This window comes from Cryptomeria japonica, chromosome 1 (genome assembly GCF_030272615.1).
Source record: "Cryptomeria japonica chromosome 1, Sugi_1.0, whole genome shotgun sequence".
In the NCBI taxonomy this organism is placed as follows: domain Eukaryota; kingdom Viridiplantae; phylum Streptophyta; class Pinopsida; order Cupressales; family Cupressaceae; genus Cryptomeria; species Cryptomeria japonica.
In genome coordinates, this window is record NC_081405.1 from 401,140,332 (window position 1) to 401,167,025 (window position 26,694).

The 26,694-nt window shown below is 37.2% G+C and overlaps 1 protein-coding gene across 1 annotated transcript in view; it reads left to right on the forward strand.

Annotated features, from left to right (window-relative positions):
- The first annotated feature begins 266 nt into the window (after positions 1-266).
- The window catches only part of LOC131066438 (uncharacterized), a 119,128-nt gene continuing 92,700 nt past the window's right edge, over positions 267-26,694 (forward strand). Inside the window, exon 1 of the mRNA XM_059218355.1 lies at positions 267-1,059. Within this exon, the coding sequence (XP_059074338.1) occupies positions 593-1,059 (467 nt within the window). The 5' untranslated portion in view covers positions 267-592. The remainder of the gene's footprint in view (positions 1,060-26,694) is intronic.

The following is a 26,694-nucleotide window of genomic DNA, read 5'->3' on the forward strand; positions in this document are numbered from 1 at the left end:
AAATTAAAGAAAAATATAAAAAAATTCATAATTTTAATTGATAAAAAACAATTGAGTTACAAAAATCCATCTCCAAGCACTAATAATACTTTTTCATTCATGCAAAACAATTACTTAATCGAAGGTAATAATATTGCGTACGACAATGAGTGAAGAAACAATGAAAAAGTGAGTGCGTGATAACCGTAAAGATTAAAGTGAGGAATGAAATTGAATAAGGTAGTTGTCCTCTCAATTCTCATTTCCCTTCTCCAGACGGGCGTTACTTGGAAATCCAAGGAAAAGTAAGATGACATGTTTATTTGACTTTATGACTAGGCTAATGGTAGTTGGGAGTTGCGACGAGCAGAGCAGAGGAGAGGAGAGGAGCGTCAAAAATAAAAATTGTAAGCGGGTAAGATGTCAGCTTACACGGTTCTTGGAGTAGGACTAGGGGATTTCAAACATTGAAATTGCGGACCTCCGCCGAACATGGCAGGCTTGCTTTGTGGGAATTCTATAATTGTACATACTAGTTAAGCGAGCTTCAGTTAGTTGTAAGATATCACAATGCGGGATCGCATTGACGAATAAGAAGCATCAAATCATCCTTATGATTAGAATGGACAAGAGTTCTTCAAGTGTTTCAGTTAGAGTGCAAGAAGGCGTTGAGAGCTGCAGCACAGAGAGCCACGATTATTCGGACGCTGAAGACGAGTGCTGGCATTCGTCTCATACATCAAACGGGGGAGGGGCTTCTGATGACGAGCAGAATGACGACGATGAGGAGGAGGAAGAGGAGGAGGATCCTGAGATAGCAGATTTAGATCTTGAAAAGGGTCCCGAATTGGAGGAGCTGAAAGAAGCGGGTAATCATCTGGGTCCCAGTGGCGTGAGAGAGAAAGGCCAATTAGAGGTAAGTGAAAGTGGGATTGGGGGTGAAAAGGAATGCAGAATATGTCATCTGGGTGTGGAGGCAGAGGCAGGGACATCCATTGTCTTAGGTTGTGCCTGCAAAGATGATCTGGCTGTTTCTCACAAACACTGTGCAGAGGCTTGGTTCAAAATCAAGGGTAACAGGTGGGTTTGTTTTGTTTCATACCCCTTTTGCCATTTACATTACTACCATGCCGGGCTTCACAACTTTTCACATAAAGGTTGCGTTTTTGAAATTTTTGAATATCATTTCCCCTGCCTCTTAGTTTTTGGCTTTGAACCCAGGTAAAAGACATGGATTTTTATGAATTAAAACATCTATTACCTTTTCCATATTACCAAGGAGCTAATCTGGACTTTCCAAACTGCCACTCACAACCAATCTTTAAACAATCTAAAGATCTAGGTAGCCTTATAAACAAGTTTAATTGGCCCAAATAACATTAGCCTCTTTGACATGAACGTTCCAAAAATCACAAACAGAACTAAAAAACGAAAGTCTATTGGAATGTTAAGTATGCACCCTTGCCACGTGATTATTACTCATTGATGTCTTCATAAGATGGCTAAAAACTACACAGTGCAAATCCCACCAAACAAAAAAACTGTCACTACGTTTCATTCTAACAACACACAACTGTACGAGCCAAACAGCAATCCATCGTTATTTTGTCGCTCTTGCAGAACCAGAATCTTGTTGGAAGTGGATTCACTTGAGAGAGGGGGGGTGAATCAGAGTGCTATAAATTTCAGCTTTTAAAAACAAGTCAAACTTGAATGATCTTTTTAAGATTTTCTAAAACAGAAAAAAGTTTGAATTAACTAGAATAATTAAAAAACAGCTGAACCTAGAAAGTATTCAATTCCTTTCAAAAGCATTGTAAGATAGTTCAATTAAATTTACTGAACGATCTGCGTATGCTCTATACATGACACATTTTTTACTGCAGCTAACAGTTGTGATAAAGTTTTTCACATTCAATGAACATAACAGATTTTTAATGACAATAATATGCAGATAAATGAATGATATTGTGTATCAGAGCCTGACCAATTGAATGAACACAAAATAATGACCAAAGATACATAGATAACAGTACACAACACAAGAATTTCATGAGTGGAAAAACCCTCATGGGATATTAAAAAGCACTCGTAACCTGCCAATTTTATTCCATCTCAAAACACCAACTTATCACAATGGTGGAGTCTCTACTCAACACCTTATTGTAAATGTCAATCACAGTTTTAAAAATCTTCAAAGATAATGAACCCTGGTGGAGTCTCTTCTCAACACCTTGCAAATGTCAATCACAGTTTTAAAAATCCTCAAAGATAATTAACCCTGGTGGAGTCTCTGCTCAACACCTTACAAATTTTTAGAACCCTGTGAGTAGTTGCTCTCAATACTGACCCTACAACTGCATTGTAACTGCAGTTCCAAAATCATGATTGAAAACAACTAACAGTAAAAACTTTCAATGAAACCAACTACAAAATATACTGTTGTTCAACATCACAAACTGTCAAACTCAAGATTTAAATATCACAAAAGCTTGAGACTACACAAAACAAAAAACTCCTTTTAAAGAATGTTAACAATGATATTGTTCAAACTTTCTGTTCAAACCCTCTTCTCTGTTTTCACATTCGGCCCAAGGACTCAAACCGAGATACATCTGATCACATCTTTATATCATATTCCGTTTTATATATATACGTATTACAAAACCCTGAACGTTATTTGTCAACAACTCAAGATTCATAATGGAAATAACTGTTTTTCTTGCAATCAGTAGAAGTTTTTTTCCTTTAACTCCTTTTTGAAAAAAAAACTGATTTTTTTTTTAAAAGAACAGAAACTAGTTAAGCTTAACTAGTTATAAAGCTTTTCAACGAAAAAATCTGAATCTTGGCTTTTAACTGTTAACACAAAAATACCTGATTATGCTGGCCAAATGTCAAATACAAATATTGAAAAACCTGTATGGCGCATGTCCATTTTCAGCTCGAAGTCCACTATTCACCTGTGCATCCTTTTTACACGAACTGATAACAAACCATATCGAGAAAACCAATGGAAACTTGTCTGATAGAAGCTGCAAATGATATATGGCTGCTAGGGTTCAATGTTGCCTTTGAAAAGAAAAACTGAAATGTGATCCTATAGCCTTTATGCGAGCCCCAAAGAAAGTAACATAATATTTTCAAATCCGAAGAATATCAAGTGCCAACAAAGCAGTGATTAAAACCTGTTCTACGAACAACATAAACTGCCCATGTGCCAAGTGAAATGACATCTATCAAAGTAACTTTCGTAAAAAACCAACTGCCAAGTGGGACAGCTTGACAACATTATGACTTAAGTCATAATTGCCAACTGTATCACATCATAGCTGAATATACTTAACAAGGAGACCCGATAATGCAAGTGGACAAAGAGTCATCAACGAAGGATCTGCACATAAACCAAATAGTCAACCATCCAAATTGTCATCATAATAACCATATGCCAAAAGACCAAATGAAACTCATCGGAGTGATAGACATCGAGGACAACATCGCAAGGGTAAGACCAACAAATCTTTCATAATTTTGGACTCACACCATGCCCCCATAGGAAATTTCTTTATAGGCACTTCCCGACCTTCCCAATTCAAAGCTTCTGGTGTGTGGAAGCCAGAATCACCAATTGAACTAATAATCAAACCATGCTATTTAAAATTTCAAAGTTGCTTAACCATTTCCACTGCTCGCGAGGCCTGAACTGCTTATCCAAACAGAAGGACAAACTCTTGAGCTATTCACATGCAATACTGAATTTTATAAACCTCAGCCAGATTACTCATTAGGATCCCGAAGCCACGGGAAACCAATTTATTGCGAGAACTGTTCTATGATTATGACAAATTCCTCCTGCCACTGTTAACTCTGATTTCTCCTTGGAGGTCCTGTTACCTCAGCTCGAGCCAATGACATTTGACTTTTACATTCCTGTTCTTACTTCTTTGCCTGCCTATTAGTAGAAGAAAATCTTCTCGATATTTGTTATTTGGACATTACCGATTCTACAAATTGAGATTTTTACTTTTCAGATTTATTTTGTTGAAATTTCTGCTTTTAACTTCCAAGTAAAATGTGCTAATCGCTAGATTATTGACAAGTTTTATAAGGATGCCGCATGATTGAAATGATTACTAATAATAATTTGTTAAAAATAAAAATATACTTGATGGTTGATCTATAGATTTCTACTTAAACACAGGTTATCCATATAGAAGAGCTTTGGCGAATGTCTTTGTTTTGGAATTTGATCTATTTTTTTGATGATTATTTATATATAGAGTTTTATTTTTTGTTGAGCTTGATCTGTGTAAGTCATCACAAGACGACTTTAATGAGTATTCATTTCCTCTAGTGATTTTCGCCATGTATGTTCTCAATAATTAATGTCACCTCAAAGCATTTGTTAGCGAGTAGAGTTAGAAATGGTTATTATAACCCGCCACCTATATATATTTAGCTATTATACACAAACAAAAGAGTACGACCTCTTCTCACCAATCAGCTAATCTTCTATGTAACAAGCTAAAACTAGCATGCATGAAATACAACACTGAATCTGAAAATTAACACTTGAGAATTTAGCTAGTTTCTTTTTTTTTTTGAAATAAAAGAAATGAAATTATCTAGAAAGTGTACATTACACTAATTCGAGATTGATTTGCATGAGCATAATAGAATATGAAACTAATTGATAACATCTACTAAACAAATAATTCAAGAGAGGTTTAGAGTTTACAGCTTCTTGAATTCATTTTGAACCTTTAAGTAATCTTTGCAGTACTGTTAAGAGGGAAAATATCATCAATATCATCAGGGCGCTTTTTTGCCCAACCACGGACTTACTAATCCTTCGTGCCATTTCCAACTAGAAAGGCTTGACCCTTCGTAGGGAGGTTTAAGAAGTTGGTTCTAATGCCATCTGAAACCGGTGTTTGTCCCTACACAATCCTAGTCGGTCACACACCATAGGCAGCTCCTAACTAGTATGACTTCTGACTGGGTTGCTTATCTGGACCAAATGAATTGACTGGTGCATACTTATTGTAGTGTCACCTTGGCTAAAAGCTTTACATCTTTGCAACACGTTGATGCGTGTAGTCATTGATCAACACCTTACTCGATTGGACCAAAAACAAGTGGTAAAATTCCAAGGCATCAAGACTGTCTCTTATGCTACCCGCATACTGACTCTATTTGAGGCTTACTAGGCTTACACATATGTTTCTGACTTAGAAGAAAACAAACTTGAAGTAACAAGCACCACTTGCTATTAATCCTGCTTTTTGAAATACTTTTAATTTATTTTTGTCTTCTTTGTTGATGATACCTTCTGGTTCCATACTTGTTCTCATGAGCTAGCTAACCTGCTCTCTCTTGTTCTCAGGTATGGGAACTCAGTTTACCATTAACCGCATTATCTTTACAATTGTTAATTGAACCAAGATACTCTCAAGTCTGGAAATTTGTTAATCGCATAAAACTCAGAACTTCCATGCTTATCCTTTCTAGGTTTACATACCAGTATTTTGATTCCTAACTTTTAATTCCATGTTTGGTTCTACTAGCCATCTCAAAATGTTTATGCTAGATTCTAATCGAGTCTATGCTTTCAAGTCTAGTTTGGCTAGCCGCTCTGGCTTCCTATCCAGCCACAATTTATCATTACAATAATGTTGCTTTTAATTTGTGTTTCAATCCTTGGGATAATTTTGAGTTTTAAAATGTATTCGATACCACTATATAGTATCATAACATGGCTTTTGTCATTATTTCCATACACTTAAGCACACTTAAGGATTAGGTACACTTCCAGTAGTTCTGAAGGTACTCTACCTTAACATTTATAGTGCGTTCTCTTCATGAACTCAGCTTTTGTTTACCACAATTTGTAGTTAATATTTAAAATCAGCATATAAATGGCTTAAGGTTTCATACCCGTAGATGTATGTGAACTTACTAGCTTACCCTTGTTGATCTGTATGAAACCATGGTCTCTACTAAGCCCATGCATTTAACATTTGTAATAAGATTCCATCTGTAATACTATTTATTGTTTTCGTTACATGATTCCATGGTTGATCTCATTGATAATGACCGAGACATTATTTAGTTGCAAACTATTATGGTCTCTTTCCATATTGTTGTCATTTTGAAAATGATTACAAAGGAACAACAAATCAGCCATTCCAAAATTTTCTATTTATACCAACAAGAACACTATTCCCTTCTCATGTAGAGTGATTGCCTAATCACAGCTATGTTTATTTAGGGAAACATCAGAAATTCTAGTTCATGACTAGTTTCAGTTTCAGGAGACTCATATTGAACTCACACAATAGATACCGCTAGGGTTTTCAAAACATAGTTCATAAATTTGGATGAGACCAAGAAGAACAACCCTCTTATAACATTTTAATCCCAACTTCAAATTCTGGTATATTTTCCATCTTATGTTTATGAATCTCATGATATTTCATTCACAATATGTGAGTATGAAGTTCAACCCTAGAACTTCATACTTACATACGGCTAAGGAAAACTATGGGCATACTTTGCTCAGGCAGAGAGAAATTCTTCCTTTTCCCCATTAACATAAAACCAAGGTATTCATATTACTCAAAGCTATTGTTTATATGAGAGCTTTCAAACCAAGAATATACCGTTTTCCAAGCTACCATTCATTTTGGAAACTTAATTTAATTTTGGACAATCTGTCTTTCTTCAAATTTCATTCTGTAGATGAAGAGATATAAATAGATTAAGTGGAAATAGCTCATGCCTGAAGAATTGATAATCTGAAGGTTCCTTTCCTTCAACCAGCTTTTCTAGGTACGACCAAAATAGAGTTTGTTCCAGCTTCTGAAAAAGACGTCTCAGTAAAAGGCCAAGCAAAATAACAATATCATTTTTGCTTTTGAGGATGAGAATGAGAAACCCTTGTTTCTCTTTCTGTCGTATTTTTCCAACTGAATAACGTGTCTTTCAAAATATTCCTCTTCTCTGTATATCACTTACGGATTTGAAAACTTTTTCAAATGATTGAATGAAACAGTTATATCCATTTCATTACGTTTCAAGATAATTTGATTTTATTTCACTGAGTTTTGCCCATGTTGCTATATTCCCGATTTTTCTTTTAAAAGGCAGTGATCAACTCAAACATAGTTCGGGTGATAAATTGAAATTATTTTTATCAGCTTTAAGCCGATTGGCTCTAATCATGAGCTCGATAAACTTATAATAAGGTGGTGCTACATTATGATATGGCTAGTTCGTGGAGCCTAGTTCCTGTATTGTGGCATACATTACTAAGCCATGCGATAGATAAGGTGAGTAAGATTAAAATAAACCTTTACTTATACATATATATGTACACAAGATGCATATATATCTATATAAGTATGTATATGTGTATCCTTTTTAGCTATGTATACAGACATATATTTACTTATAAATATATACATATATTATACATATAGATATGTATACGTAAAACTATATTTTAATTATAATATTTAAATCCCTTCACAAGAGTTTATGTAAAACTATATTTTAATTATAATATTTAAATCCCTTCACAAGAGTTTCCATTAATCGGAAGGAACATATAAAGTTAAAATAGAAGACCTTAATAATAATTTGATTGAGAGAAATGAATACCATAATCCAAGACAAGGATGGTACAACCCTAATCACCTATACTGATCAGTAGGGTTACCTGGCTTAACACTAGCTGACAGTAACAAGGTTATCACAATTCAACAAGTCTCAACTTATAGATTAGGTTTCGGATGGCATTAAATCTTTTTGTTACCTCTCGACTTGATGATATTTTCCCCCCTCCCTTCTCGGAGGATGGCAACCTTCTTGCATGCACTAGGTCAAAATCATGTAGTTAGTCCGAAATCCCAGCATAACTCTATTATTGCATGTATTGATAAAAGAAGTAATCAACTCATATATCATAATGATTAAAGTTAAATCATTAACATATGCATTACGAATCACCATTCCACAATATTAAGCAATAAGTATTAGTGCATAAAACAACATCAAAATATTTAGGGTACAAGTGGGATTCTATTATCGTTAAATAGATGTTTTTGCAAAAATACTAGCCAATTGTCTGTTGGGCCAGAAATAGGTCTGGAAAAAGTTAATAGATAATTCTAGATACAACACAGATCAAGAGTGCTGGTCCGTTGGTCCAGGGCATCAAGAGTTGTTTGTAAGAGGGGGTGCCACTAGGTGATAATCAAGAGCTATGAAGACTAAAATACCATAAGGCAGTAAGCAAGGGTTGTGAATAACAACAATCTAGAAGATAGAAGTAAACCAATGAGCAATATTATGCTGTCTAATATATGAAGATCACAACATTCACAATATAAATGAAACTACTAAAAGAAAGAGATTAGTATCATGGATAATTACCTTGATTGCCTTATGGGCACATTGATTGTGTTGGAATTATTGTCATTGATGTCAAAGGAGTGAAGTTGTGTTATTGATATAAAAGGTACAAGACTATCATCAATGTCAAAGGTGAGAAAAACAAGCTATGACTGTGACTTACATTATAAGGCAGCAAATTTATTAAAGAATGGTGACTAGATGAGTTCATAAAGAAAGACAAGCAGCGACTCAATAAAGTTTCAGTTCTTGATAAAGCAACCAGTGCTTAAGATGCTGAAAATAAGAATCATAAAGAATGAATCATGCATAGCGATGGTAAGAGGAAACAAATTATACTTGTTACTGCGCACAGGCTATCCACACTATAAGTGCACAACAATTTGTCAAAAGAAGCAGCAATGGAAGATAAGAAATAAACCTCAAGAAAGAAGCAGTGATAATGGTTATTAATGCGGTGATGGAAGTTAAAGTGTATACAAAGAGTGATGACTTCTGTTACCCTATTATTTGTTTTGAACAAAATAATGTGTATTTAATTTTGTTTCCCTCATTTGGTTTGATCCGTCTTAATCATGCACCTTTTGTTCCTTTATGCTTCACCTTTTCTGCACCCGTCGATCGAACCTGCGTATAGGTTCAAGGTTCAAAGTTCATCTGGTGCCTTTGCGTGGGTTGCGGCTTTGTAATGTTGTTAAGCGAGCGGGCGTGAATGTGTTCATTCGGTCTTGAACTTGAACTTTGAACCATTTCTAAATCGGTTCAAGGTTCAAGGTTCAAAGTCTTCCTTTATGTTTGTTAAGGGTCTTCGCTCGTTCTCAGTGTTGTGTTGAGCCGCAAGTTGAGAGTTCTTTTGTTTTCTCCGGATTGAACTTGAACCATTGAACTCCTTGCGAGATGGTTCAAAGTTCAAAGGTTCATTCTAAGTTTGGCCCCGAGGACATTAATAACACTAAAGGTGGCTTGACAAAAGGAATATTCTTGACATTTTATAATTTAAAATTCTAAATTTGGAAAGAAATCATGAAAACGTAAATCATTTGTGCAGAGTTGATGTGTAATTAAGAAAGTTGTCAGGTTCCCATCAAATCATTGGTTATCTCACACGTTCAGATGAATCAATATGAGGCGTGTGTAGATGTTACTCAGTTTTTTTCCACTTCTTAACATGTGAATTCTCAAAATTGTGAAAGTAGTAGCTGTTATTGTTGAAGGAGCGAAAGACGCCGAAGGTAATTTCAACTCCATACTTTCGAGGGTTTTACAGATTTCATGGTGGTAACAGGTGAGTTTTGATAATTTCCCTCCGTTGTGTTACTAGCTCAGAAAGTCAGTCAGTGTAGAAAAATTCTTTGTTTTGGAATAGAATTCTGTCCTGTTTGATAAATGTAAAAGCAGCCATTATGAGGCTGACTCTTCCAAAGCTTGGTCGCACATCATGCCTAGTTAGTATACTTCCTTCCAGAGCTGGGTGACACTTCTTTGGCCCAAGCTGACTTAGGAGATTTCTTAGAAAGAGCTAAAAACCCTGGGACAGATTCGATGATGGAAAGAATAGTTAGAAGTGGCTTGGTTGAAGCTGCTGCTTTCCCAACTGCCGCTCCTTGTCTAGATCTAGTAATAGCATGTATGAACAGATATGATGCTGATAGCAGGTGCATTAAGACCAACAGTGGTTAACTGTTAGTGGAAATTAACAGAGAAACGATGATGGCTGCAATGGGAATCCCTCATAAAAAGCCATACGAAGACTGGTCAATTGGAACCTCATATGCATTTTTCTCTGAGAAGAAAACCACATATAGAAGCGTCATTGCAAGGAATTGGCTTCTAAAGGTTCAAAAAGGGGGGTCTCAGTTACCCAAGCCTCTTACCAGAGAGCATTTCATCACGGAGTTGAGGGATATTGTAATTTTGTTAAAAAGACTCAAAGGAAACTAACACTCTTTTTATTGGGAGGATTGGATGTACTTCTATATTCAGGTGTTGTTAGCTGGTGAGAAATACCTTGTTTGGGTGCAGGTTATTGCCGAAAGACTCCATGAGGGTTTGAGCAACTTTGTTAGAATGTCTAGTTTTTACATGTCCTCATATTTATTTTATATATTGGCTTGTACCAGAGAATGGCCGGGGTTGCATAATGAGCCTTGGGTGGATGACATGAAGGTTTATGATTATTACCCTTACCTGCAACAATAAAGACATACAAAAAATTTCACAAGGTGGAATGATGTCTTTGCAGGAAGGCTTGCCTTTGAATTACAGGGAGACATAAATAAAAGAATGTTAGCCGAGGCCATGGAGCTGGTTAGTATATATGGAAGCTACTTTATCCAATTTCCCAGGTTTACTTACATTAGAGTGGGGGACTTTGAAGGTGAACCATTCAAATTGCCCAAGTATGCCTTTGACAGTTATGTGCTTATTGAAGTTTGCAGACAATTAGCCCACATTGACAAAAGGTTAGGGACTAAGAGTAAATCCGGGGTTGCTTTCTCGATTGAACTTAGATACTATAGTTGTAAATATGTATGAGATGCCTTGAACCTAGAATTAGAGTTCAAGAAAATGAATTTGCAGCCCTACATTGCCAGGCGTAAGTTTGATAGCAGGGGATATGCTGTAGAACATCTAAATGTTGATGACCATTTCTTCCATGAACCTCAATTAGAAGATTACTGGGAGAATTGCTGTGATGAATTTGAAGTGAGGAGGCGATTGTGGTCAAGATTTACTCTGCAACAGGTTGTTACAATGAGGTTGCCCATTAATGTGTCTGGAGTACAAGAAAAGGAAGGGGAAGATGTATTGGATCCCGAATTCAATGAAAGGGTTCAAGGGCAGCCTATTCCTGAAATTGACTGGGATAGAAGGGAAGAGGAAAATATTCAAGCCAAATCCTTCAATGTCATAAGAAGAACGGAGAAGTGGTTAAGAGACTGAAAATTTAGAAAGGAGTTGATTGTCACTCATGAATTAACAGTTGGTCCACTTGCTACAACACAAATTCCCACTTCCTCCTCTAACAAAATTGTTGATGTTGCAGGTGATACAAGGTCTATTATTGGAGAGGTTCAAACCAAAAGATCAAAGAGGTCCCCACTGAGTTCTTCAGCAGTTCGAGTTACTCGCTCAAGGAGCAAAAAGAAGAATAGAGAACCAGTGGCGAATCAAATTGTTGTGGACTTGGATTCAGGCGAAGAAACCCAAGTGATCATGGATCAACAAGTGTTAAACAACCCTTCAGTGCAGGATACGGATGCAGGCAAATAACCTGAAGAAGATCCAAATCCGATGAGCACTATGACTGTTGTCAACCCACCCGATGCTCAGACACCTCCATCGCCTAAAGAAACTTCCAGTACTTCTCGATGGCTTGGAGCTTCAATTGGAAAGAAACGTAGTATTGTTCCTATTACAATTCCCATGGAGGATATGGTAAGTAAGTGCCTTGGGGAAATATCTAAACCCAAGAAGCTCAAAACACAGGCAATGATGGAAGTTGACGATGAAACAGGCCACTGAGTAGCGAAAGTAGCTAAGCCCATCTTGGATAGAGATCCAGAAAAAGCCACTGAGAATGATTTTATTGTCGAGAAGATCGACTTGGGAGTTGCTTCAAGGGCTGTAGATGCCAAACATTTAGAATCCTCTACAAAGAGAATGATATCCAGGACTTGGAAAGATGAGAAGGATAAACGGGAGTTGAAACAAGTTGTTACCCAGATGGCAGAGTATATTAATGCCATACATCACTCGAGTCCTCAACCCCTGACACAGATGACATTGTCCTTTGATCCCAAATCACTAGTGAATCAAAAACTGTTAGATCAAGTCCAGAGAAGCCGCATGATAGCTGAAATTTTTGATGAGTGCTTGATTCTATAGTGCAGTAGGGCACGGACTATATTGCTAGCCTGATCAAGGTATATGATAATGCCATAACTGTGAGTAAAGAGTTGGAACTGGAAGCTACCGCATGGGAAAAAGAAAGAACTAAATGGGTAGCAGTCTTGGCGTAGATGAATGATGTGCAAAAATTTGGCATTATGAAATTTCTAACTGAGAAGCCAGTAGAAAACTTGGATGACAACGTGTTGTATGTTTCAAGAAAGAATGTTGAATGGAGAAATTCTATCATTAAACAGGGTCATGAAGAATCTGTCAAGCTACTAAAAGGATTAAAAGAACAATTGATACGATGCAGAAAGATCTAAAATGCATCGACATACAACTCTTGAAGGAGGATGGACAGACGATTGAACTAGCAGCGGATATGGTCAACACCTTTAAAGAAAGGGTGCAGCTTGTTAAGGAGATGAAGTCTCTAACTATAGATGACTTTTCCAAAGTGGCAAGGATAGAATCAATGTTAGCAGTTTGCTTCAATCACTTGGAAGTGCATAAAATGAAAGTTATGCAGGTGAACATGGACAAAGAAGTTTGGAAGCAGCACATCCTACACATTGGACTCCCGCACTATCAGGTTATCCCGAATTTCTCAATAGTGCATCTGGAGTGGCGAAATGTGCGTGGTGCCGTGACAAAACAGGACAAATCAGTAGTCTCTTCTTCCACAATGGAGTCTTGATCGGTTTATGGATGAGCTGTCATCCTGTCTGTGGCTGTTGTTCATTTAAGTTTTATCTAGTTCAAAGCAAACAATTTCTTTTTAACTCTAGGGTAGAGTTTAAGAGTTTAGGGTTATTTTCAAACGAACTATTGCCCTGGAGGCTATAAATGTAATTAAGCAAGCTTTGTTTAAGGTCCGAAAAACTTTGATTTGAATGAGCAGACTTAATCTTCTTTGAATTCCAGTGTAGACATTTGATATATGAATGGAATGATATATTTTGTATGATCTTCAAATCTGTGCTTTTGAATGATAGAGCAATCCCTATTGGGATGTATGCTTGTGTACAGAATATTTTACTTCATTATCAATTCTTCATAAGTCTGTGAATTCATTGTTTAAGAGAATTAGTGGTACATTGTTATTTAAATGAGTTTAAATGATTTTGATCCCCCTTGTCCGGTGAGGCATGAGCGAGTATCGATCAACATTTATGCTACATTGAATATGCTTGGTGAAATAGGTTTTATATTGAATTTGAATGCTCAAGGTTTGAGTCTGTGAGCTTTGCATTTATGCTAATTATCTTGTAGCATTCTTATTGTGTTGACAATTGAATGTGAATGCCTTTCTCGCTTTCTGGTGAAAAGTGTGTCTCTTTCTGAATTATTTGCATAAAAATTCATTGAAAATCTTACGAGGAGTTGCACTCTTATGCAAAGGGTAAACCGAAACTCGGTTCACTCAACTGTTGGTTCATTTGCTTTTTCATGAAGGGTATGCATGAGTCATCATTTTAAAATATATAAATATTAAAGGAAAGGCAAATCTGTTAACCAACAACTTCCTTACCTAATACTGCAGTTACTTACTATCATAATGCTGGCCGATTTAATAATCAACAATTCACTAAAGATAGTGAATATGGAAGAGATGATTGTGATCATAAAACAAGTAGCAATTAATAAAAAGCTATGATTAATTTGTGAAGAGAACGTTGCAAATAAAAGACAATTGTGATGACTGTGATTAAACATTTTATTTTAGAGCAGCAATTGCTAATATATTAAGTGCCCATGTAATGCTATTGATGCACATATTAACAAGATCGTGCTTATATGATCGACAATTAAGACCGGAGCAATTATCTCAAAGGAGTTGCGACCATAATCTTGAAGAAAGCTAGAGATAACGAAGGTCAAAGATGCAGCGACTAAGATTGCCCAAGATTGAGAGACAGCTGATGATTAATGGAGCCGCGAATCCTTATTAAGAAAGAAATCAAAGTCAGCAAACAATCTCATTCATTATGTGCAAACCAATTGATAACCAAAGGTGGCGGATTAATGAATAAATCAGGTCCTAACAAATGGATTAGTCTATAAGTAGCAGTGATTAATATGAAGACCAACTTTATAATATTAAGATCAGCGATTTGTTGAAGACAAACAACAATTAATAATGTGGCTAACTTCATCATATTTATCAGATAAAGAGCAGCGATTACACAAGTTAAATACATCAATTTTATTAAGGATTGGGTTTGTTTGAATGTATTGCAGCGATTACACTATTCAATAAGCTAATAGAATGGACGGTGACTTCATTTGTTAATAGGAAAACAATTCATTATTGAAGAGGTGTGATTTGCTAACAGCAAATGGAGCGATTTGCATATACATAGCTAAATGATAAAAGTTAATAATCAAATGATGTGAATAATACTTGATGAAATCGTGCGACTCCATCAGAGTGGTGCAACTTTAATGTTTTATTAGACAATAAAACATAATCATTGTTTGTGAGGAAGATCGACTTTGTCTAAAGACGGCTATTTTAGAAGGTTGCCACGATTGGAGAAGGCACTTCATATATCCCTTAGAAAGAGTCACACTCCTTTTAGACAAATGAAGAAGATATATAAGGCAGATCTAATTCATTGCTTGGAGTGTGTTCTGAATAAAAAATAAATAAATATGATATATATACACCAGAAGATGAAGAGAAAATTATAAGAAGATCAGTTGCAGAATTAATATGAAATATGCAGACTTATGAGCAGATTTATGTGTGGAATTTGAGACCATATTCATGATCGAGTTATAAAGGAAGATTATAATAGAATGAAGCAGATAATTTGTGAAAAGAGGTGCATGATAGTGATTAGATTTGTGAAAAGAAGAAGTGTACGATAGTGATCAGTTTTGTGAAGAAAGAATAAGGTTGGATCAGATTTGTAAAGGAAAGATATACATCAGTCAAGCTTGGAAGTTGTAATCAGATATGTGAGGAAGGGAGAACAATATCATCCATTGAAGAATTTGTAGGTTGGTGCCTATCAAATAAGAGATTGGTCTCTCTTGTTGAGTTGATGCCTACAAATTCGGAAGTGGGAGTTGGTGCTCACAAATTAAGTTAGGGGTTGGTGCCTACAAATATTGTAAAAGAAGAATCATACAAAAAGCATTAATTTGTTGTGGTTTTCTCTCATTTGGGTTTCCACGTAAAACATTGTATTATTGTGTTCTTATGTGCATGAGTGTTGAAAGTTAGTGAATAATGCTATTGTGATTAATAAAGTTAAATTGGTAAAAATTATTGTTATATCGATTCACCCCCCCTCGCCTCCCTCTCAGTATAACCGTGTGCTCTTTAAATTGTCCCTTTGGCATGCAATACTATAGTGTCACAAATTGCACCCAGTGCATTTATTACACTTTGGCATTGAGCCCAGTGCATTTAAGATGGAATTCATGATCGGGATTTTATCATAATGATATCATCAATCCTAAAGATGAAGTAGCACTAGCCACCCCTGAGCTGATTTTGGAATTAACTTGGCTAGATGATTGCACGGTGCATAGACGACTCTGCTACACACAAACATCCCGAGAATTTTCCAAATTTAAATGAGCATATTTTGCATCAGACTTTTTGCTGATGCATGTCCCATAGCTTGTACGCGTCCGAAATAGTCACTCCTTGATGCAGCCATAACTGGTAAAAACCCACAAAAGAGTCAACCGGCTTATGTAGCAAGAGAGGCACAACAAAAGTAGTAAGAAAACATAACAAATTCATATAAACAGATCATATTCAAGCCATAGAACTTCCGGCAACCATTCGGTAATCATCAGATTATCATCAAAGAACATCCGGTAATTAACCGGTTACATGCAGGCTTCAAGCTAGAAACAATCCAACCGGAACTCTAAGAATCAACAGGATCACAACATGCGAATCTCAATCCTTATTCTCAGTTCTACTTCCTCTGCCTCTACAAATGATTACATAATATCATATTTATACCCACCGGAACATATCTGGGTCGGCCTTAAAAGATTACGTTCAACAATGCAGGAAAATGAAACGTGTAATTAGGTCGGCCCTAAGATTTAAGAAATCTTTTCGGAAAATAACAACCAAGTGATGTGGTTCAGCAGGAAGGTCGACCACACACCAAAGAACATCAAACAAGACCCAAGATGGATCCACACGCCAAGAATTGCGCCGGTAATGAAGGAAAACCAACCGGTAAGCACAAGAACTGTCCCGGGAACCTAGAAACAGCCAACTGGAAGCGATAACTGACCGGAGAAGAACCCAAATGAACTAGGAATCTAGAATCAACCACATGAAACCACTCGGAAACTGCAAACAAGATCTGCCACGAAGAACAAGCAACTACCGGTACATACTAGTAAGAATATTGAAACTTCACAAAGAACTAAACAACCAAGGAAATGTTTTTGGTTGATGCAAGATTGCTCATCGACCGGGGATGCTCCTACATCAGACAACCCATGTAGAAAAAGATGTTCCATGAGAGACAACTCATGAACATCTAAAAGGATTCGGAATGAAGATCCCATGCTCATTTTTGATCCAAACATCTTCTTTATCGGCCAATCTCTGCTCTGTCTCTCCTGGTGCTTCAACTGGCTTCTCTAACCTATGATTCTCTTTGTTTCTCTTTCTTTGCTTCAGATCTGCACATTGCCTTTGTTTTTGCAATTCTGATTTGGTTTTGCCACAAGACCTTATCCAATTTGTTACCATCAACTCCCTGTCATCCGGTTCCATCCATCCATCAACTCATCTGTTAGATCCTTCTGCCAACTCATGTCACCCTCCAGTATAATCTCTGCAACTGGTTCTATCAAATCTTTCTTCAAAACCTCCGGTATAACCTCTGCAACCTGTTCTGTCAAACCTTCCGATATAACCTCTACCACCGGTTCTTTCAAACCTTCCGGTATAACCTTTGCCACCAGTTTCCTGCAACTTTTCTCAGGACTCAGATTCTTCACCTCCTTCTCTTTCTCCTTCAAAGAAATCAATGTGAACTTCTGCACATTGTTCTCAATAGTAACTAGGTTTCTTCTACAGTCATAAATAGCTCCTCTATCATACTGCCAAGGTTTTCCCAATAAGACATGACAAACATTCATTGACACAATATCACATAAAACTTCATCTCTGAAAGGCCCAATATTGAAACTCACCCAACACTACTCCTTTATCTCTATCTTCTGATGATCTTGTAACCAACTTATCTCATAAGGACAAGGATGCTCAAGCCTCTTCAACCCAAGCTTCTCAACCATCTCCTCAGATACTAAATTATCAGTACTTCCACTATCTACAATGACCTTGCAACACTTACCACCTGATTTGCATACCGTGTGGAAAAGATTCTTCCTCTGAGTAGATCCGGTATCATTTCTTCTAAACATAAGGGATTCTCCTTGCTCCGGTGCACAGTCAGATCCGGTACCATCCGGTTCTTCACTTGCCACACAACTTCTTGCCATTCCTTGCTTAAATTCATAGGATCTATGTTCGGTTTATCCACACTTGAAACATTTGCCAAGAAATTCTCTACCCGTACTGCTGCTACCTTTCCTCGGTGTCTTCTGCTTCGGTTCTTTACTCCACTTAGGTTTTACTTCCTCTTTTTCAACTGGTTTCTTCATACTATCATTCATCTTGAATTTCTCCTTTCCCTTATACGGTTGTCTTCTTCTCACCTTCTCCTCAACCTTCAAAGCATACTGGTAAGCTTCTTCAACTGTTGAAACCTTCAACATACTCATCTCATCTTGAATGTTAAAAGCAAGTCCATTGATGTACCTCACCACCTTTTCTCTGTCCATCTCTCTATGTCCAGATTTGATTACCACCTTGTAGAATTCCTCAGTATATTCCTTCATAGTCACGTTTGTCTATTTCAGGTTCTGTAACTTCTTGAACAACTCCAATTCATAGTCTCTTGGTATGAACTTGGCCTTCAACCTTGCAACCATTTGTCTCCACCGGGTGATCTTCAATTCACCATTCTCTACTCTGTCTTTTTGCGACTCTTTCCACCACAAGGCAGCATGCCCTTTCAACTTGGTCTGTGCCAACTGGACTCTCTGTGGGTCCTTCACATCCTCAAACTCAAAGTAGTCCTCTAACTCTCCGATCCAATCGATCAGATCCTCTGGGTTCAGCATTCCGGAAAAGTTAGAAACCTCAACTTTATGCACTTTACTTGCTTGCGCCACTACTCTTAGGAATCTCTCCTCTCTCTCATCATCTGGTCCTTCAACTTCCTCAAGCTCTTCACCGGCTTCTTCATATTCATCCTTAGAATTAGGGTTTCTTTGCAAACCAGCCAAAGCATTCCGGATTTCATTCCTCACTTCATTCTTGAAGTCTTCCATCATCTGTTCTACCCTCCAGGGGTTTGTGCTCCTCGGCGGCATCTCTCCTTCCACTCCGGCGAATTGCCTCAACTCGGCGATCTGACTACCAGTTTCAATTGCCTCCCCTCGGCGATCTATTGAACACACACACAGCCTGCCTTCAATCGGCGATCTGTCCACCTCAAGGAATGCCTTAATGTTCGCAAACGATTCTTCCACCAGTCGGTCCATAACCAACTCTGATACCAATTGATGCAGCCATAACCGGTAAAAACCCACAAAAGAGTCAACCGGCTTATGCAGCAAGAGAGGCACAATGAAAGCAGTAAGAAAACATACCAAATTCATATAAACAGATCATATTCAAGCCATAGAACTTCTGGCAACTGTCCAGTAATCATCAGATTATCATCAAAGAACATCCGATAATTAACCGGTTACATGCAGGCTTCAAGCCAAAAACAATCCAACCGGGACTCTAAGAATCAATCGGATCACAACATGCGAATCTCAATCCTTATTCTCAGTTCTACTTCCTCTGCCTCTACAAATGATTACATAATATCATATTTATACCCATCGGAACATATCCGGCTCAGCCTCAAAAGACTACATTCAACAATGCAGGAAAATGAAACGTGTAATTAGGTCGGCCCTAAGATTTAAGAAATCTTTCCGGAAAATAACAACCAAGTGATGCGGTTTAGCAGGAAGGTCGGCCACACGCCAAAGAACATCGGACAAAACCCAAGATGGATCCACACGCCAAGAATCATGCCGGTAATGAAGGAAAACCAACCGGTAAGCACAAGAACTGTCCCGGGAACCTAGAAACAGCCAACTGGAAGCGATAACTGATCGGAGAAGAACCCAAATGAACTAGGAATTTGGAATCAACCACATGAAACCGCTCAAAAACTGCAAACAAGATCTGCCACGAAGAACAAGCAACTATCGGTACATACCGGTAAGAATACCAAAACTGCACAAAGAACTAAACAACCAAGGAAATGTTTTTGGTTGATGCAAGATTGCTTATCAACTGGGGATGCTTCTGCATCACTCCCGCCCATGTTGAGCAACAAAACTGTTTTATCTCCCTCATTTTGCAAGAGTATTCAGTCTTGGCTCTCTTGCTCTCATTCTCTTATCAAATCTTTGTCAAAATACACACTCAATATTGTAGTTTCTTGGTCTTCTCTCAAATTATACTCACGTTGTTATCTCAAGAGAGGGGTCTTGCCTACGTAACACTTCTTCTCTCTTATCTATTGTATCTTGATATCATCTTATTGATCATACCTATGAATGTATCTATTATCTAGGTGCATTTAGTTCATTTACCATTTTATCTTTTGTAATAGGGGGTTTCCTCCATCAAGCGAGGTTTGTTTCTATTACACTATCCATTTTATTTTTTGTAATAGGGGTTTTACTCCATTAAGCGGGTTTGTTTCTATTATGCTATCTATTATCGTTTTATCCGAATCTATCTTTCTGGCTGTTCGTGGAGGTGGAAACACCAAAGTGGGGGTTTGACTGAGGCAAACCCCTATACAACCCCAAAATTTTTGCCCCGTCTGAGTGTGTGTAGGTGGCAGACAGGTTTGAAGCGTGAAGCTAAGATTGGAGTGAATTCAGGTGATTCTCTGTCCTCTGGCTGTATAGACGTCAGCACAACATGCATACATCACCGCGGTGTGCAGATGTCCTCGTGGCGCGTTGGCATCCTAAATTGAGACTTGGCCAGATTGATGGTAACACTTGTGTCCTATTAGTTTCCATTCTATACAATTAAAATATCTATATTTTGCGACTTTTATTTGCACATTAGTATGATTTCATTTGTTTCATTATTATTGTATCTTCTTGGCTAGTGAGCTAGAAAAGGAAGGTTTGCTTCTTGAGATCCCATCATCTTAGGGTAGCAAATCCCCTCCTCTACAAATACATTGTGAGAGATGGTTCTTGGTGAAGTCAAGATGAATAGAAGAAGACTTAAGTAGTTCACAGCTGCATTGAATTTGCTTGATGGAAGTTACCCCTAAGGTAGTAGAAGGTACATGTTGATAAGATGCATATATGATATGTTGTGTGTGGTTTCATTGTTGGAAAGTGTGAGCAGTAATAGGTTTTTGTAAATGAAATGAAAATGCAAAGAATGTGAAAAATGTGAAACGTGACATCTAATGAAAAGAGATGGGATATCTAAAGAGAAAAAAAGAATGCGATAAAGATAAGCAAGGAAACAATTTTGAACAAATTAATGGTTGTGCCAGATGTTCTCAGTGAATAACATGACCAGCAATATATGGGGTGAGTGGTAGAATAAAGAACTAAAATCTGAAGCATTTTAGAAAGGAAAGATAGATAAGTGGGATGTGGTCAGCTAACAGCAATATCCATCAAGGGGAAGTTGGAAATGACATGGAGGGATAGTGAGGGGCCACCAAGGCGATTAGAGATCATTATTGGATATAAAACACCCAAGTCAATTAGGCAAAACTAGGAGCTTTTGAAATTGAATGTAGGAACTTTCTGTAGTGCACTCCATTGAGCAAATAAAGAAAATATCTTAGTGCATTTTCTCCACTTCAGAGTCTTGAAGCAAGTTACAATGAAGCAACTTTGCCTTTCTTCTTCTACCTTCAAGGGGGTTTGTTGCAAAAGTGGGTGTCCCAAAAGTGGTTGAGGTCCTTGTTAGATAGAAAGTTCATTGATGGTTTATCTTCCCTATCCAATGTTGTAGACATGTTCCTCTTGAGTGGACCCGACATTGTGAAGCCCCAATGTTAGTGATTCCATGTTGTAATCCCCACACCTTCTAGGTGAGAGAACGAGGATCACTCTTGTTTTTGGTTTGTGCAAATGGGACAATCACTAGACTCGGTGACTGTCCAATAGTGATTATGTCCACGTGATTTTTGTTGGTTCCAAGAACCCCAATAATTTAGAAGCTCATGATGCCCAATTGTTTTTTTCTCAAAATGCTATTGTAGGAGTGCAAGGTTGCCAATAGCCCGCTTCTAACACAAATTTACTCTACTCTAGACATGATGGGAAAAAGGGTTAGGAGGATAGGGTTTAGGAAAAGTAGGAAATTGCATACCCCTTTGCAATTCCACCTACACTTTTGAATTTACTTTAGTGTCCATTCCCGTAGCATTTGAGTAGGCTCATTTCAGCCCTTGCATCAGCCTTTTCCCTCTCAGGATGCTCAGGACACCTTTTCCCTCAAATGGCATTTGAGTAGGCTCATTTCAGCCCTTGCATCAGCTTCAGTTTTGCATTGGCCGCATGTTTCTCTTGCCGCTCGTCATTTTTGAGTGTGATTCGTCTGGACACTAGCGTGCCGCATGGACGTCCGGGCACTGCGTGTTCGTCCTACATCTTAATGTTCAAATGCTAGTTTTGAGCATTTTGACACTTGTCACCTATCCTGGTCGATGGAAATGGCTCAGAATCTTCTAAATGGCTCACCTACCCTCTTTTTCCCTCCTCTTCTCTCGTTTAAATCTATCTTTTCTCTCCATTGAGTCTCTCTCTCTCTCACACAGTTCTTCAAGCAATCTCTCTTGTTCTCTTGGCTCTCACAACTTTTTGTTTCTCTCTCGTTTGCTACAACAGTCTCTAGTTTGCTACAGCTATCTCTAACTTGTCACAATACTCTTTGTATCTTTCTTGGCTTTCTCAAGCCTTGTTGGTAATATCTTTCTATCTCTCTTACGTCTTTGAGCATCTTGGGATTCATCACATCCCTTATCTATCAAATCATTTATCTTTTCTATTTACATTTTGATCTATCTATCTATCTATTTGGTTGCTGTGGAGGTAGAAACACAAAAACAGGGACTTGATTGAGGCAAGTCTCCAAACAGCCCCAAACATTTTTCCTCTTCTGTATATGTGCAGGTTTCTTAAGGCATTCAACCTCATGGAGGTTTGCTGTATATATTTGTTATTCTTTTCCTTTTTTTTAAATGTTCACCATGATGGAAATATTGTCATTGATGTCAAAGATGCAAGAAGATTATCATCAATATCAAAGGTGATGGTTAAGGAATTGGATAGCTGTGATTTATATGAGGACATCTCCATAATCAGATTAGTGATCAGTTTTGAAGATTAACTCCATATACAAGATGTGGGTATACAGTGATCAATGCAGCGATTTGTTTACAAAGACAATGAACCACTAAGCAACAAACTGATATATATATTGTCTCAGTAAATGGCTACAAAACACAGTGACTGAGAATATATACTGTATATTCTGATATATAATACTGTACATACACAGCAAGACATGACTACAGCAACAAATGACATGACCATAGAAGAAATATAGAGATAAACTTAATTTATGTGTGCAGACCTGTATGATACAATTACATGCTACTTTATGCCTCAAAAGATTTACAAATAAATTATTTGTGGGGTCCATTTCCTCATGCTAGAAGCCCACTAAAAGACAATATTTATGGGGCCCACCTCTTAATGTTAGAGCCCCACTAAAGACATAATAATCCTACGTAAAGGGATAATAAGGAAGTGATTTAAAGACAGCATTATTAATGAACCAAGACAAGACCGATTCCACACTAATATGCAAAGGTGGCATCTCTTTAATATGCAAGTTGAGGTGTCAGCATCTATAGAAGCTAACCATAGTATCGAATAATGTGGGAGTCTACATGTTGCTGTTGATAAAGATAATACGTGTCTTAAGTGAGCAACTCTTAGAAGACTTGAAAAAAAAACAAACCGATACTTGGTATAAATTGAAGGTGCTACGGAAGCTCTTAAGTTTGAAGATGTATCAAGGCAATGATAATAGGCAGCACTGAAGACTACTGCACAGGTAGTGATTGAAATAATGCAGCGATCTGTTAAGGCTCAAAGAGTAATCTCCAATTTTCAGTATTAAAGTGAATATCTATAATACAGCAATAGAAGACAGAGTTCTGAAAGTATTCCTAAGCATTCCAGAACCAATGACAAAAAGGAAGCAACCAGTGATTCATTAAAGTAGCAACTTCATATAAAAATTGAGGCTATGATATATGAAACAATCCTTTGGCAAAGAATGGCGAATTTCTTTCAGGTTTTCCCAAGCCGACTTTATGAACAGTCATAACATCAGTGCTGGTGAACATGGGAATTGAATACAGATTTGGAACTCATGATATGGCCAACTTTACTCATGAAAATATTTATATATAAATGGATAATGAAGAAGTTTAAATTAAAGATTTTAATTTGTTGTGACCGACTCTCATATCTACAGCCATAACAATGAGCAAACATGGTCAACACATGGACAGCATGGAGAGCAATGCTATGACAGTGATCATGCACATAAATATAGACAAGTTTCAGCAGCAATAAGATTTTGGAACAATGAATGTATTATCGAAGGCAGCAATTTGTAACACCATAAGACAGTGATCTTTAGAGATTTTAAATCGATTGATTAATTGATGATATGAATAGCCATACTTACAGTTACAGCGATCTACTATTATTCTAGTAATATTATCATTATTCTAGCAAATCGCTATTATTAATATTGATATTATTACTGGTGATATATTTGTAAATGAATCGAACATATTAAAAGAAAACGATTCTTTGACAAGATGAATCGGTTTAGTTAAACACCGATTAAGAGCAGCCATATGAAACGGTGCATATATGTCTTAGCTGCCATATGAAACGGTGCATATATGTCTTACACAACCGACTCACCAAGAGTCATTGACGTGGCCAAGGAATGCATTGACTTTTCAACGGAAGATAAGGAGGGGATTAGTAGTTGAAGATTACTATAAAGAAGTTTCGATAACATTGATAATAATGAAATCAAAGACTGACTTTGTAAAAGTTCGGGTTACTATTACTTTTATTAAATAAGAAGGCGTCGATTTGAATAAAGAAAGTTGTAATGGCAGTTGTTACTATATTTACTGATCGGTATCTAAGAATAAGTGACCATTCACGTGGAGGTATAGTGAATGGTTGTGTTCTTTAGTTTGGAGATAAGATATGATATATTGTAATTCAATTTGAAAATGTGTGCAAGGGAATAATCCTGAGAATATCACTCAGAAAAAAGGAGTTCTCAGACGTGTAGTGTGTATGTAAAAGATAATGCTAAGAATGCTAAGAATATAAATCAGAGAAGAGAAAGAATGCTCGTTGTTTGTGGTGTAAAGAAGGTGTAGACGTGATGAATATAATGAGAAAGAAAAGTGTTTGAGATTACCAAAGGCAGCACTCAGATTAGAACAGCAAAGAGTGCTGAGTGGAAAGCGTATAAAGGCATATCATATACTTCCAAACTTGTGGAGAATGAAAAGAATATTGTCAAAGGCATATTTCTGAGTCTATGGCAGCAGATATATAAATTTATATATATACAAATTTGAAGATAGTTATAGCAGATTTAAAGGGGGAATTTATAGCAGATGTAAGAAAGAGTCTATAGCAGATTTGTGAAGGAAAATTGAGACAGCTGTAAGTGACTATAATATATCAGACTTGTTGAAAGAAATAATTGCAGATTTGTAAAGGAATTTACAACAGATTTGTATCACAGATTTATGAAGAAAGTGTGTGTAAAGATCAATCATTTACACAAGAAGATATATGAATTTGTATATGAAGATTATTTCAGATTTGATGAAGAGAATATGACGCAGATTTAAAAAGGGACAAAGCTCTGTTGATTGTCAAATTTTGCTTTTTGAATCAGAAATTTCAGCTTTGGAGAAGGATATGGACAGGTTAATCCAGCTGGGATACTTACTTGGGATTTTTGAAGAGTGCTTACCCTGATATATTCAAGTACATCTACATTTGATAAACACAATTTTGATTTCATTCATTTCTTATCATTTGCCCCGACTTTGGCATTGCTGTCAAAGGGGGAGAGGTTGGATGTGAAAAATGTTAAGGGACATAAGAAGTAATGTATAGCTCAGGGGGAGCAGCTTTCTGAGATCAGTTCTTGAGAAGTTTTTGGACGGGAACCGGAACAGAACTTTAATGATCCACTTTTCACATGAGTGTTGCCGTCAATGCCAAAGGGGGAGATTGTTGGCAATTGACACTCATCCGGGCTCATGGTGTTGTCATTGATGGCAACACACATCGTTTTGGGTTGGATAATTATCTGGTACTCACCGGTATTCTAGGATTGACATCCGGCATTTAAGGAAACCGACATTGTAAAAGGAAGGGAAATCGACAAACTAGGAACCGGTATTTGGAGGCCGACATAAGAGATTGATCCGGCAAAGCTTAAAGCGACAACGGTCATAAAGATTAATGTTTATATTTTATTTTGGGCCGACATGTATTTATCTTTTGTAATATGATTGTAAGCCAACATAAGACATTCATGTTCATGTATGTAAGGGTATATAAGTCAGTTTGGTATATAGATGCGATAGGATTTATGCAATTGTGTGAGCGAGATCTTGATTGATAGAATGCGAATGTAATGATCTGTAATTGGTCCTGGTTATTTGTGAAGAGGATTGTAAAGCGAATCAGGTTACCGGTAAGGAAAGAGACAGTGTTAACCGGTACAGTGAGTGTTTAAACCGGAACTCATCCAGCATATTAGATGCACACTCAGAGTTCAGAATTTTGTTTGTAATTCATTATTTTATATCTGTAGTCAGTGAGGCTCCTTTGTGATGAGCAGTGCGCTCTAGGCAGTGTGCCTTTCTGCATGTGCAGGCCCCTTTCTTATGTAACATTTATTCAACTGACCAGTGGATAGATATCGTGGGTCACAAATCCCATTGTGGTTTTTCCTCTTTGAGGTTTTCCATGTATAAATCTGTGGTGTTATGGTGTTGATTTTTGTGGTTGCTTTGTTCTTCATTATATCTTGTTTATATGCTTACCAGTTGTTAATTGGAAAAGTATCTAAAGGAATTAAATTCTTAATTACCGGTAGAACACTGATTCACCCCCCTCTTAGTGTTCTTGGATTCCAACAATTGGTATCAGAGCCTGGTGCCTTGG